General features: G+C 40.4%; 1 protein-coding gene across 2 annotated transcripts in view; it reads left to right on the forward strand.

Annotated features, from left to right (window-relative positions):
• Positions 1-14,101, forward strand: part of PPP1R17 (protein phosphatase 1 regulatory subunit 17) — a 29,855-nt gene extending 15,754 nt beyond the window's left edge. For both annotated transcript variants that reach the window (XM_075316577.1, XM_075316576.1), the window contains exon 5: positions 12,091-14,101. In XM_075316577.1, the coding sequence (XP_075172692.1) occupies positions 12,091-12,158 (68 nt within the window). In that variant the 3' untranslated portion in view covers positions 12,159-14,101. The remainder of the gene's footprint in view (positions 1-12,090) is intronic.
• The last annotated feature ends 782 nt before the right edge of the window (positions 14,102-14,883 follow it).

A 14,883-nucleotide genomic window follows, 5' to 3' on the forward strand; every position in this document is an offset into this window, starting at 1 on the left:
CTGTCCATTTTTACACTTCATCCGTCCGTGCGTCCCGCCAAGCGCTGATCAGGGATGCAGATAACGGATCTGCATCCGTGGTCAGTTTTTGGCGTGACTTTTTTCCGTATTCGCGACGCTTTTTGTATCGCGTCCGTCCGTGCGTCCCGCCAAGCGCTGATCAGGGATGCAGATAACGGATCGGCATCCCTGCTCAATTTTTGGCGTGACTTTTTTCCGTATTTGCGACACTTTTTGTATGGCATCCGTCTGTGCGTCCCGCCGAGCGCTGATCAGGGATGCACATAACGGATCTGCATCCCTGCTCAATTTTTGGCGTGACCTTTTTTTTTCCGTATCCCCAACACTTTTTGTATCTCATCCGACCGTGCGTCCTGCAGCGGCCGATCAGTGCACCGTGTCTGTGCGTTTGAAAAGTTAAATGGCGTTCCTTCTCTTCTGAGCCCCGCCGTGCGCCCAAACAATTACTTTCCACCACATATGAGGTATCTATGTACTCAGGAAAAATTGCACATATTTTTTATGGTACATTTTCTCCTGGTACCGTTGTAAAAAAAAAAAGCTACCTGGTTGATACAAAAATTTTGTGGTTAAAAAAAAAATAATAATTTTCACGGTTCAACGTTATCAACTTCTGTGGAGCCCCTGAGGGTACAAGGGGCTCATCAAACATCTAGATAAATTCCTTGAGGGGTCTAGTTCCGAAATGGGGTAATTTGTGGGGGAGCTCCACTGTTTAGGCACCAAAGGGGGTCTCCAAACGTGACATGGCGTCCGCTAATGATTCCAACCAATTTTGCTGTCAAATGACGCTCCTTCTCTTCTGAGCCCCGCCATGCGCCCAAACAATTACTTTCCACCACATATGAGGTATCTGCATACTCAGGAGAAATTGCACAATACGTTTTATGGTGCATTTTTTCCTGATACCCTTGTGGAAAAAAAATCTACCTGGTTCAAGTGACAGTTTTGTGGTGAAAAAAAAATTGTATTCATGGTTTAACATTATCAACTTCTGTGGAGCCCCTTGGGGCTCGCTAAACATCTAGATAAACTCCTTGAGGGGTCTAGTTTCCAAGATGGGGTCACTTGTGGGGGAGCTCCACTGTTTAGGCACCTCAGGGGGTCTTCAAACCCGACATGGCTTCCGCTAATGAGTGCAGCTAATTTTGCACTCAAAAATTCAAATGGCGCTCCTTGCCTTCCGAGCACTGCCGTGTGTCCAAACATTTGAATTCCACCGCATATGAGGTATCTGTGTACTCAGGAGAAAATGCACAATACATTTTATGGTGCATTTTTTCCTGATACCCTTGTGGAAAAAAAATCTACCTAGTTGAAGCAACCGTTTTGTGGTAAAAAAAATTTTTTTTCTTTTCACGTCTCAACGTTATAAACTTCTGTGAAGCCCCCAGGTGTTCAAAGTGCTCACCAAACATCTAGAAAAATTATTTGAGGGCTCTAGTTTCCAAAATGGGGTCACTTGTGGGGGAGCTCCATTGTATAGGCACCTCAGGGGGTCTTCAAACCCGACATGGCGTCCGCTAATGAGTCAGCTAATTTTGCGTTCAAAAATTCAAATAGCGCGCCTTCCCTTCTGAGCTCCGCTGTGCGCCCAAACAATTGATTTTTACCACATATGGGATATCAGCGTACTCAGGAGAAAATGCACAATAAATTGTATGGTGCACTTTCTCTTTTCTCCCTTGTGAAAATGAAAATTTTATGGCTAAAGTAACATCTTTGTGTTAAAAAGTAAAATTTTCATTTTTTCCTTCCACATTGCTTTGGTTCCTGTGAAGCACCTAAAGGGTTAATAAACTTTTTGGATGTGGTTTTTAGCAGAGTAAGGGGTGCAGTTTTTAGAATGGGGTCACTTTTGGGTATTTTCTGTCACCTCGGCCTCTCAAAGTCACTTCAAATGTGATGTGGTCCCTAAAAAAAATTATTTTCTAAATTTTGTTGGAAAAATGAGAAATCGCTGATGACCTTTGACCCCTTCTAACTTCCTAACGAAAAAAAATTTTGTTTCGAAAATTGCGCTGATGTAAAGTAGACAAGTGGGAAATATTATTTAGTAACTATTTTGTGTGACATATCTCTCAGATTTATGGGCATAAATTTTCAAAGTTTGAAAATTGTGAAATTTTCAAAATTTTGCAAAATTTCCTACATTTTCACAAATAAACGCAAAAATTATCGGTTTAAATTTACCACTGACATGAAGTACAATATGTCATGAAAAAACAATCTCAGAATCGCCAGGATCCGTTGAAGCGTTCCAGAGTTATAATCTGTCAAAGTGACACTAGCCAGAATTGCAAAAAATGTTCCGGTCATTAGGGTGTTTTAGTGGCCGGGGGTGAAGGGGTTAATGTTTTCAAATGCCCACAGAAACAAAGACCCTAATTTTTGGAGACTTGTCATGTGCTCTGACAGAACTAAAATTGAACTGTTTAACTATAATGACCATCGTTACGTTTGGAGGAAAAAGAAAGAAGCTTTGAGGCCTAAGAACACCATCCCAACTGTGAAACATTGGAGTGGCAGCATTATGTTGTGCAGTTGTTTTGCTGCAGGAGGAGCTAGTGCAATTCACAAAATAGATAGCATAATGAGGAAAGAAGATTGTGTGGCAATACTGAAGTAACATCACAAAACATCAGTCGGGAACTTAAAGCTTAGGTGGAAATAGGTCTTCCAAATGCACAATGACCTGAAGCATACTGCCAATTCCATGCATAGGCTGGATCATGCAGATTAACATACTTAAACGGTGACTTATAAAAGTATTTTTAATATGCAGGTGAACTGGGGGTTTGATAAATAAGTTGCTAGACTGATGTACGAAAGGACTTCAAAGTAGTGGATTTACTGTAGTTTTCATGGGGAATACTTAGAGACAGGTTCCCTTTAAGACTTGTACTGGTGTTCCTATGTATCTGTATTTATTATTGGTTTATAAAAGTACAGTTACAACTTTTTTTTTAAAAAAAAAAAAGGAAAAAAGTAACAATTGCTCCCTGCATGATGTACTCCTTCTGCCGGAAGAGCAGTAGCAGCAGATGTGGATAGGGACATTGAATTATCCAATGCACAGATAGGGAATGAATCTGACAATTGGTGTAACATTGAAGATAATAACAATAATACTTGCTATGAGATAGAAAAGTAAACCAATGGGGACTCTGGTCATGGTGGTGAACATCGCGACATAAAGGAGTTAAAACTGGAGTGTTACCAGGATATGGTCCCTGCAAAGTTACCACTCCTTCCCCTGTGCCAGCGCTATCGCTATCAGTAAAGCCAGAGCAGCTATTACAGTACATATAAAATGATGGACCGGATATTTTATGAGCACTGCATTAACCTGAGGCACATCAACACCTCAATAATGAGCTTTATTTGTTTCTTTACTGTGTCCCATCTTTAGCAGATACCCTGAGTTCACACCCCATGGACCTCTGGGTCAGCAGATTGTACTAGTGACAAGAAGTGACCCAGTTTCACAAATGCATACTGCCTTGTCCAGCCTCCAGTTTACTGACAGACAGCAAGTGTCTTTATTAGAGTAGAGCTCACCAGATTGTTCTCTGTGTAAAATCAAACATTGGTCAAAAAGTAAGTCAGCTATAGCATCTGTCCTATTTTGTTTTGCCACCAGTGACACGGTCAGACAGTCACTGTCTGTCCTTCATGTTCTAGTTACATTGTGCTACTGCGGCTGAGGCTGCCATTCCTAGCCCTACACAGTCACACTTCTTTTTCTTCCCTATTATGTTCTATACTGTGCTGCTGCTACTACTAAATCTGCTAATTGACAGCCACACAACTTCTGCCTGTCCATTTGTGCTCTACATCTCTGCTATACTGCTGTTACTGCCAGAAATGCCAGTTGTTCTCCTGCTCAGCTCATAATCTCCTGCCTATTATATTCTATGCTTTACTCTGTTACTGCTTACTGCTGTTATTGGCAATTCCCGTAGTCATCCACACATCTACTGCCTATCCAGTGTATTCAATATCTTTACTGCACTGCTGTGTGGAACACTAACCAGCACAGGATAAATATAAGAAACATAAAACTGATCCCAAATAGGGATAATTTGAGGATGGCTTTTAAAAGCCATTGCTTCTTCACTTTACAAACTGCAAACTTATTGCTGGTTAGAGAAAAAGGATTATTTTTGGATGACTTGTTACCCTTTCATTGCTTCTTCATGTTTAAAACAACAAACCTGTTACTGTTCCCAAAAAATGGAAAATGTTTGTTAAAGCCATTGCTTCTTTACTATTGAAAATATATGCATTTTTACAATTTCCAACAAAAATTGTGTTACTAGCAAAATAATTCAAGCTTGTTGTCATGGCTGAAAAAAGCCAAGAATTATTTATCCTATTATTTCACCCACAACACTGAAACATACGTTTTTTAACAATTTTTGTGAAGCTTACTGCCACAAAAAATAGTAATTTGTTTTTAAATTGTCACAGCCCAGCTAAAATGAGCTTTAGTAGAGTCATGGCCAAAAGTTTTGAGAATGCTACAAATATTAATTTTTACAAAGTCTACTGCTTAAGTTTTTCTAATGGCAATTTGCATATACTCCAGAATGTCATAAAGAGTGATCAGCTTAACAGCAATTACTTGCAAAGTCAATATTGGCTAAGAAAATGAACTTTAACCCCCAAAACACATTTCAACATCATTGCATTCCTGCCTTAAAAGGAGCAGCTAACATTGTTTTAGTGATTGTTCCATTAACACAGGTGTGGGTGTTGATGAGGACAGGGCTGGCGATCAATCAGTCATGATTAAGTAAGAATGACACCACTGGACACTTTAAAAGGAGGCTGGTGCTTGGTATCATTGTTTCTCTTCAGTTAACCATGGTTATCTCTAAAGAAACACGTGCAGTCATCATTGCTCTGCACAAAAATGGCCTAACAGGGAAGAGTATCGCAGCTACAAAGATTTCACCTCAGTCAACAATCTATCGCATCATCAATAACTTCAAGGAGAGAGCTTCCATTGTTGCCAAAAAGGCTCCAGGGCACCCAAGAAGGACCAGCAAATGCCAGGACCGTATCTTAAAACTGTTTCAGCTGCGGGATCGGACTACCAGCAGTGCCGAGCTAGCTCAGCAATGGCAGCAGGCTGGTGTGAGTGCTTCTGCACGCACTGTGAGGCGGAGACTGCTTGAGCAAGGCCTGGTTTCAAGGAGGGCAGCAAAGAAGCCACTTCTCTCCAGAAAAAACATCAGGGACCGACTGATATTCTGCAAAAGGTACAGGGAGTGGACTGCTGAGGACTGGGGTAAAGTCATTTTCTCAGATGAATCCCCTTTTCGATTGTTTGGGACATCTGGAAAACAGCTTATTAGGAGAAGAAGAGGTGAGCGCTACCACCAGTCTTGTCTCATGCCAACTGTTAAGCATCCTGAAACGATTCATGTGTGGGGTTGCTTCTCAGCCAAGGGAATCAGCTCACTCACAGTCTTGCCTAAAAACACAGCCATGAATAAAGAATGGTACCAGAATGTCCTCCAACAGCAACTTCTCCCAACTGTCCAAGAGCAGTTTGGCGCCCAACAATGCCTTTTCCAGCATGATGGAGCACCTTGCCATAAAGCAAAGGTGTTCACTAAATGGCTCATGGAAAAAAACATAGAGATTTTGGGTCCATGGCCTGGAAACTCCCCAGATCTTAATCTCATTGAGAACTTGTGGGCAATCATCAAGAGACGGGTGGACAAGCAAAAAACAACAAATTCTGGCAAAATGCAAGCATTGCTTATGCAAGAATGGACAGCTATCAGTCAGGATTTGATCCAGAAGTTGATTGAGAGCATGCCAGGGAGAATTGCAGAGGTCCTGAAGAAGAAGGGTCAACACTGCAAATATTGACTTGCTGCATTAACTCATTCTAACTGTCAATATAACCTTCTGGTACTCATAATATGATTGCAATTATATTTCTGTATGTGATGTAAACATCAGACAAACACAATTAAAAACCAGAGGGCAACAGATCATGTGAAAATATAATTTTGGTGTCATTCTCAAAACATTTGGCCATGACTGTACATGCTGAGCGGTCCCTGGTCTGGTGTTTCCCCATTGTTTATTTACTTTGTGAAAAAATACCAAAATTTTACAACACAGAATAGGTAATAAGAGGACGAGCTGTTGCTTCTTCAGTTTGCAAACACAAAATCTGTTCCTACTCCCCAAAAATGAAATGTTTTTGGACCATTACTTTTAAGAAAGTAATGGATTTTTACATTTTTTTAATATTAAAAAGTATGACAGTGCAGTGTGTTATTAAACAGGCTGTTCATTGTTACCAGTTATCACCCACATACTCAGCCATATACTGTATGTTGAAATTACTAAGGCTTTGTATGTGTTAAAGTTTGAAAGAGGTTAGATACAGTCCTCAGAGACCTCCCAGTGTCAACCACATCTTTTCAGAACAATGGAAGGCATTGCAGTATTTTCAATTCACAGTAAATAATTAAATTTATGATTTAAAAAAAAATTGCCAAAGCTGCTGAATTTGAATTTCAAAAGATTTGCTAATTGACGTAGAAAACAATAGGAGTACACTGACAAGCAAAAGAGTACCAATGCTTTGAGCATTTGACTTTCAGGCTCCATATCTCACCATTCACTACAGCTTTGAACATTTTATAGACAATTATCTTGGCTATCTCATACATAAATTTGACTTGCAACTAATTAGCATATGATTAGTTATGCAGATTGTCTTGTCACTGCATTGATGCTGTTTTACTCTTAAAAACGTAAAATAAAATTTGTATTTTTTTTAATATTTTGTAAATCCACCTTTGTCTTTCAACACTGCCTGAGCCCTCCTGGGCATGCTCTCAATCAGATTCAAGCATGTCTTGACCGAAATCTTGTCTAATAGTTCCTAATGTTGGTGCGTACTGATTGACTCACTTGGGTATGTATACAGCTTTTTCTTGAACTGAAGCTGAAGCTTCTTCACCTTTTTTGAGCAACCATTCCAGACTTGTGTAACATGCGGTGCACACTACTTGCATGGTCATCTGTGATCTCCCTATTAGGAAGCATATGAGTCACTTCCGACGCCTTATTTGTCATGCCAGAACTGATAGACCTTGTGATGAGTTATATGTGATGGACGGACTTCCTTTGGTGTTCTTCCAACTGTCATGGCACTCACATGATGCAGTTTGGCAATATTCTTGGCCAAGAGAAGAGACCGATATCGATGAGCTGGATGATGCAGTTTCTCTTTTCTTGGGAAATATTCTTCATGGCAGCTCCTTAATTCAAACCAGGGAATTCCACTTGGGAATAAACCTAATAACACACTGAGCTTTTAGGGAATGTGAGAACAGGTTGTAATTTATAGTATACAGCAAGAAAAAGATTTTTCAAGCACCAGGAGAAAACCGCTAAGTTAGGGGTGCTTCACACACAGCGAGCTCACTGCCGAGATCGCTGCTGAGTCACGCTTTTTGTGACGCAGCAGTGACCTCATTAGCGATCTCGCTGTGTGTGACAATGAGCAGCGATCTGGCCCCTGCTGCGAGATCGCTGCTCGTTACACACAGCCCTGGTTCGTTTTCTTCAAAGGTGCTCTCCCACTGTGACACACAGATCGCTGTGTGTGACAGCGAGAGAGCGACAAATGAAGCGAGCAGGGAGCAGGAGCCGGCATCTGGCAGCTGCGGTAAGCTGTAACCAAGATAAACATCGGGTAACCAGGTGGTTACCCGATATTTACCTTAGTTACCAGCCTCTGCAGCTCTCACGCTGCCTGTGCTGCCGGCTCCGGCTCTCTGCACATGTAGCTGCTGTACACATCGGGTTAATTAACCCGATGTGTACAGCAGCTAGGAGAGCAAGGAGCCAGCGCTCAGTGTGCGTGGCTCCCTGCTCCCTGCACACACAGCTAAGCGGTGTGCGCTGGTAACTAATGTAAACATCGGGTAACCATACCCGATGTTTACCTTAGTTACCAGTCTCCGCAGCTTCCAGACGGCGGCTCCGTGCAAGCGCAGCGTCGCTTGCACGTCGCTGCTGGCTGGGGGCTGTTCACTGGTCGCTAGTGAGATCTGCCTGTTTGACAGCTCACCAGCGACCATGTAGCGATGCAGCAGCGATCCTGACCAGGTCAGATCGCTGGTCGGATCGCTGCTGCATCGCTAAGTGTGAAGGTACCCTAAGTAGTTGCAAATCAAATTTATGTATGAGATAGCCAAGATGATTGTCTATAAAATGATAGTAGTCTCATGCTGAAAGCTGTAGTAGATGATGAGATATGGAACCTGAAATTAAAAAGTTCAAAACCTTGTTACCCTTTTGCTTGTCAGTGTATTATTGTATATCCTACAGTGTTCTTTGTTTTTCATTTCTCAGCAAAGGAGCAGCAACTGACAGACCATTATTCTACAAGCCTTTACTAGGGTTTTGCATGCATTTGAACAACCCCAGAAAATGAGTGCATCCCCCACTAAGCTACCTGTACCCACCACTGTGTCATTTTTTTACATTTTGCAAAGATAAGTGCATGTTTTAGTCATTGGCCCACATTTATAAAAATTGTTGAAATTTCTACAAATGTTTAAATGTATTCATTTAAAATCTACCACTCCAGATTTATCAAATGTTGCATCTTAATAATAAAATAGCTAGAAATTCCTAATGTTGAGTAATAAAATAAGACCAATGTAATAAATGCCACATACAAATGCTGACTTTTTATAGATTGATATTTTTTTTACATGCTGATTTATACACTTCTCCATCTAAAGAAACAGTCGGAAACCAATGTCATATGTCACAATTTTTAATCATGGATGCCACATAAATATATTTGTTTAATGACTTTTTAATCAAATATAATCTGTATAGAATATGCAATTTTTTGTGACTTTTATAAATATTTTATATTTTTATGTACATTCATAATTTTTATATGCATTTAAAAATATATTGTTTTCCCCACAAGGTTAACCACTCCCCTTTCGTCATCATTTCTAATTTTTGACATAGGCACTAAATTTACATATTAATTGGAATAAAACAAATATGGTGTGGGCACTTACGTCAAAGAATTGAGCCTGCTTTACATCAAGATGTGTTACACATTTGGCATCTATCTGTAGCTGCAGCGACCGGAGTTTGCTCCATTCACTGCATTTTAACCATTTAAATGCAGCTGTTAATTTCTGTTAGCAGCATTGAAATAATGTCATTGCTGGTGCTGTGCATTGCAGAGAAACAATTGGTTACCATGTTGAAGGCTAGCATCACAGGATGAGCTTCATAGGAAAACCTTGATTTCACTACATACTGCAATAGAGTAGAACAGCAGTATGTAGTGAAAGCCATTAAACAAGTGCATGTCTCCTATGGCTTTTAGACAAAGAAGGGAACAATAAAGGTGCAGAATCAAAAAAATCCTTGGTCCTTGTAGAGTTAAAAAGAACACTATAAACAGTAACAATACATTTTATACCTAATATATTTCTAAGTCACGCACAGCAGTGTTTATGTGCAAATCATATTATGTCCATATTTTATTTCACTAATGCAAACAGATAAAAAATAATCCAATATGAGTGATATAATGCAATGAATAGACTATTGTAAAGATCAAATATTAATTTGCTGGAGAGAGTAAACAGGAAATGAGATGACGAGCCACAATTATGACATGACATTATTTGATTAATTCTTTTAACAGGAATAGTGTGCCGGGCCTCTCGAGAGCTGAGCACTTAGCAGCATAGTTAAATGGCTTATTAATGAAACACGTACTGGAGATAGAGCACTAACCAATAATAAATGGCTAAACGGCTGCAACAACTTATAACACAAGTCTAATATAAATGAAGGGTATACCGTAGGTCTACTGGAGGCATGGTTATTGTGCAATTATTAGGAATGCTTTATTTAATGCATTTTATAACATCACTAAAACGCTACTCATTAAAAATATCTAAGGATCAGCGTAATACTATCCAGCAGATTAAAATGCCTTGTGGAGAAGAGCAAGTGTAATATCACTACACTCTATTTTTTATTAGTAATCTAATGCCAGTAATATAACGCACATTTTGTATTATAAGACACACCCAAAAATTTGGGAGGAAAATGAGTGGTGCATCTTATAATTTGAATGCACCTTAAGGGGAGGTGGTGGAGAGGAGTAGCATGAGGCAGGGGCAATGCTGGGGCCTGCGGGACAGGGGCTGGGGCTAGTGCAGCGGGGGATGAGATGGAGGCTACAGGCACTGTGCTAGAGGCAGCGGGGGCTGTGCTGTAAGTGGTGAGGCAGGGGCATCCTGAAAATGTCGGTGGTGCGGACCTCAAATAATGGAGCCCGGAGGCAGCACAAGATCTCATCTGTGCATGCACCGCTTCTGGCCCATTGATCTCCCAACAGTGGACGTAAAGAAAATGGCTCCGGGCACCATTTCTTTGAAACCCAACAGTTTCTGACAGTTGCCTGCCTGGCAGCATCTGGAACACCCACCAGCCGCACCGCCTGCAGCACTGACCTGCTCCACCACTGCCCCTGCCTGTGACCCCGCTCAACCATCGCTGCCACTCCCCCCCGGTAGGACACCACCGGATTGTAAGACGGACCCCTTTATTTTTTTTTCTCTAAATTTGGGGTCCATCTTATAATCTGTTGAATTTTATAAACTGAAAAATACGGTACTTTGCTACCTGCTGCTGTGCAATTACTTTTTGTATGGGCCATACATGTACTTGAATAATCTTGTATATCCTTCCTTAGATGTCTCTTCTCAAGACTAAATAAATGTGATTATCTTAAATTTTCCTCATAATTAAGTTCCCCCATTGTTTTTAACAGTTTTGTGCTCTTTTTTGTGTCTATTCTAACTTCTTGACATCGTTTTTATGAAATGGTTACTAGAGCACAGCTGCATATTACAGATTTACACAGATTTAATGCTTTGTAAAGTGGTAGTATTACATCCTTGTCCTGCATTTTTTATTGCATGATAATATGCTGCTGGCCTTTGAAGCTGCTGATTGACATTGCATGCTATTTAGTCTTGGTTCTACAAGTATACCAAGATCCTTCTCTACAAGTGACTCTCCTAGTTTTAGAAGTTTTCCATGACATACATTGCTGTGGTCACCAGCGGTAATGCTGTAAACTACTGAGAACCCAATCATAATCGAGTGAGGATGCATCAAAGTCAATTTCAGTATTAGAAAATAATCCATGGCACTCACCTTCTGCTTTTAATCCCCAAAATCTATATGTATAATGTTCAGCTCACCGTGTGTACACCCACTCCTTTTAGCGTCTTCCCTGGAGCACGGACAGGCACTGCCATGACCCAAATCATCCAGGAAAACAAGAAAATCCAGCTCTTCAGGTAGAGACTTCAGGTTTATTTTAACATGCAGGCAATACAGATAGCATGACCAATGCTACGCATTTCAGGTGAAAAGACTCACCCTTAATCATGAACCAAAAATCTACTTTTTTGTGCACATATCATTGTGGGATACAAAACAGCATAGAAAGCCAGTGATCATTTCACATCATGTGGTCCTTTCTGAAGGCATAGTAGCAAGATTGAAGGCAGGGTGAACTGAGAATTTTCTCGACCTTTGGAGTTACATAATTGCAACACAATGTTTTTTTGTACAATAAAGAAATTTGACAATACCATTTTCCATTTAATACGTAGGTCTCGATTTATTGTCTAGATAAGTTGACAATATCCATTGGCAGTTTTAACATTGTTTATTTTTTAGGCGACATGCCGTATGTCACATAACCATATAACCAGTTTAAAAACTTGAACACAGATGTATTTATTCCATACTATTACAGTATGTCTTCAACTGTATTGTGCCACCTTTACCTTATATCTTTTATGGGTCACCTGGACAAAGTCAGTGCTATGCACCTATGTGTCTGTGTCATTTTACTCCCTCTCTCTTTTTTCTCTTAGTTCATTTGTTTTCATTATAATAGATCACTATATTATTATTATTATTACATTAATTTATTTACTGTACTTTTGTGTTGTTTTTTTGCAGTAGGTGTAAAACTTATGAAAGAAGACAGAAGAATCATAATTTCGGAGAGTGAAGAAAGTGATGGTTAGGAAAACATGGTTAAAGAAGATCTCAATCTAACACAATGTTTTGTTATTAATGACTTGCAATTATGTTAACATTTATATTTCAACAATATAAAATTCCCTAGTATAAAGTTTTATTTATAAATTATTTCATTAGCCATTGGGCACTGTCTTTTGTATTTGTGTGCACTTGTGTGCAATGTGTCACAGCAAAACAGTTACCATGTTTTTCAAAATATAAGACACTGTCTTATACTTTTTTTGCCCCCCAAAAAAGCACTAGGGCTTATTTTTGGAGGAGGTCTTATTTTTGGAAAAACATGGCAGGGGACAGTTTTACCCCCCTAAAAAGCAGACCTCCCCACTTCCCAGGAGACTCATACTCACCAGACCCGGACGTCTGCTTGATTCCCAGGTCCTCCCTGTGATCTCTGGTGGGTGCTGCATGCCGTCCTCCCCTGTTTCTGGTCGACACACTCACACACAGCAGATCACACACACATCAGATCACCAACTCACTCACTCACTCACCACATCCAGCATTAAAGAATGCTTTCAGCCCCAGGGAAAGATGGGAGGAAGTCACATGTCGCAGGTCCTGTAAGCAAACATTGCAGTAGGTTCATGCGCTCCACTGCACAGCCTCTCAGGATTCTGCCGGCCAGAAAAAAATTGTTGTCGCTGGATGTGGTGAGTGTGTGTGTGATCTGATGTGTGTGTGTGTGTGTGTGATCCGATGTTTGTGTGTGAGATCTGATGTTTGTGTGTGTGAGATCTGATGTGTGTGGGTGTGTGATCACTGCAGGTCCTCTGCTCGGCGTCTGGGGAGTTTGATTGTCGGGTGCTCACTTTCTATAATGAAGTGTCCTGCAGTATCTTTAACTTTTTTAGCTGCACGGACACTTAATTATTGAACCGTGGCTAGGGCTTATTTTCAGGACAGGGCTTATATTTAAGCCTTGCTCCAAAAATGCTGAAAATCCCTGCTAAGGCTTATTTTTGGGGGAGGTCTTATTTTTGGAAAAACACGGTATGCACTGGAAATATGGCCAACACAAACAATAGGATAATAGGGTTGGTCTCCAATAATATCTTATAATGGTGCACTATATGAAATGACCGCATCTTCTGTGCACTGTGTATGTCCTCTGGCATGCACAGTTCACAGCATTAGATAGAACCATGCACCATTCTATTGTATTGTGTTGAGCTTCAATTTCTCTCTGTCACAGCTCACTGCGGCTTACAGTGTGCAGAGCGCAGCAGTAAAATTATCACCGGTTTCTGACCTCTGCACAACAGAAATAGTGATGATTGGTCGAACCTGGATGAAGTCACTGCTACAGCCCTGGTTTGTGACCTGCAGTCTCCATTTACTGCTACTTACAGTGCACAAAGCAACGCAGTCAAGTTATCACCAGCTGCTAAACTCTGCACAGCACCAGGGCTGTGGCAGTGATGTGTGGCTGTAAGAAAAGCAGCTCTACAGAGGAGTGACATTAAACCTACATCTGGCCTCCCTAACTACAGTACATAACTTCCTGTTATCTGCCAATTCAAGATGTGGAGAAGCCGAATGTAGGACGCTGTGGATGACTGTAATCTATTTTTCTCAGTTATCAATGATTTCAGATTGAGGAAAAGCTACCTGTAGTAGTACAGGTGAATACAATTCATTAGTCTCTGTTATAAGCTATTACTGTAAAGACACCAACAGTAGGACAAGTGAGCACAATTAATTATTCCCAGATATCAGCCATTTCATGCTGGTGAGAGGCTGAATTTTAGACAAGTGATTACAATGCATTGCTCCCTGTTATTTGTCATTTGAGGCAGACTCTTGAACCGTGTGTTCAGCATTCTGGGCATTTTCCCTGTACTGATATTTTATTGTAAATAGGACATTATTCAGCTTTCAGTTGCTGGTCAGAGTTGAGTGAGTATCTAACTATGGGTACTTGCTATTCTCGTAACGAATACTGTCTAACACTTGAATATTCATTCCGAATAGCGTGTGCAATGCAAGTCAGTGGGGAAAACTCACAATGTAACGAGTAACCTGAATTCCGCGCTATTTTGTACTCGCACAAATAGTACGGCATTAAGGATACTTGGTTCTTTGCGAGTTTTTCCCCATTGACTTGCATTGTACACGCTATTCGGAATGAATACACGAGTATTAAACAGTATTTATTATGCAGAAAAGGGGGGAGCCAGCACTGCTTGAGAGTGGCATGTAAAAAATTAAAAGTGAAAATTCACATATTATTCCAACTGTACTATAATGCAAAATGAGATTTTTAGCAAATAATTGATCAATTTTTTGAGCCACCCCTGCCACGTCACGTCAAATCTCAATGGGGGGTCCTACTCTATATTTAATATTTACATTGTGCATGCGGCCTCCTAAATTGATTAAAAGCAGAACCATATTAAAGCAACACATATACCTATAACGAGAAACCAAGGAAAAAAATTGTGAAAACATACCCTGCTGTAACTAAATAAAAGCATAGTGCATATAAACATAGGGTACTTAGTAAACACTGTTTTTTTTTCCTTGGTTTCTCTTTGTCTCATGGCCAGTGTGAACATGGTCTCACAAGTTCCATGTATACCATCTCATACTCCGGCTCACTTTTTTGTTTTTTTGTTTTTACATATACCTATAACATTTCAGAACCGCTCCCATGTTTTCAAGGAGAGGCAACTGTGAATGAAGGCAATCCAGGTGCCAGTATGTGCAGCG

Source organism: Anomaloglossus baeobatrachus, chromosome 6 (genome assembly GCF_048569485.1).
Source record: "Anomaloglossus baeobatrachus isolate aAnoBae1 chromosome 6, aAnoBae1.hap1, whole genome shotgun sequence".
NCBI classification, from domain to species: domain Eukaryota; kingdom Metazoa; phylum Chordata; class Amphibia; order Anura; family Aromobatidae; genus Anomaloglossus; species Anomaloglossus baeobatrachus.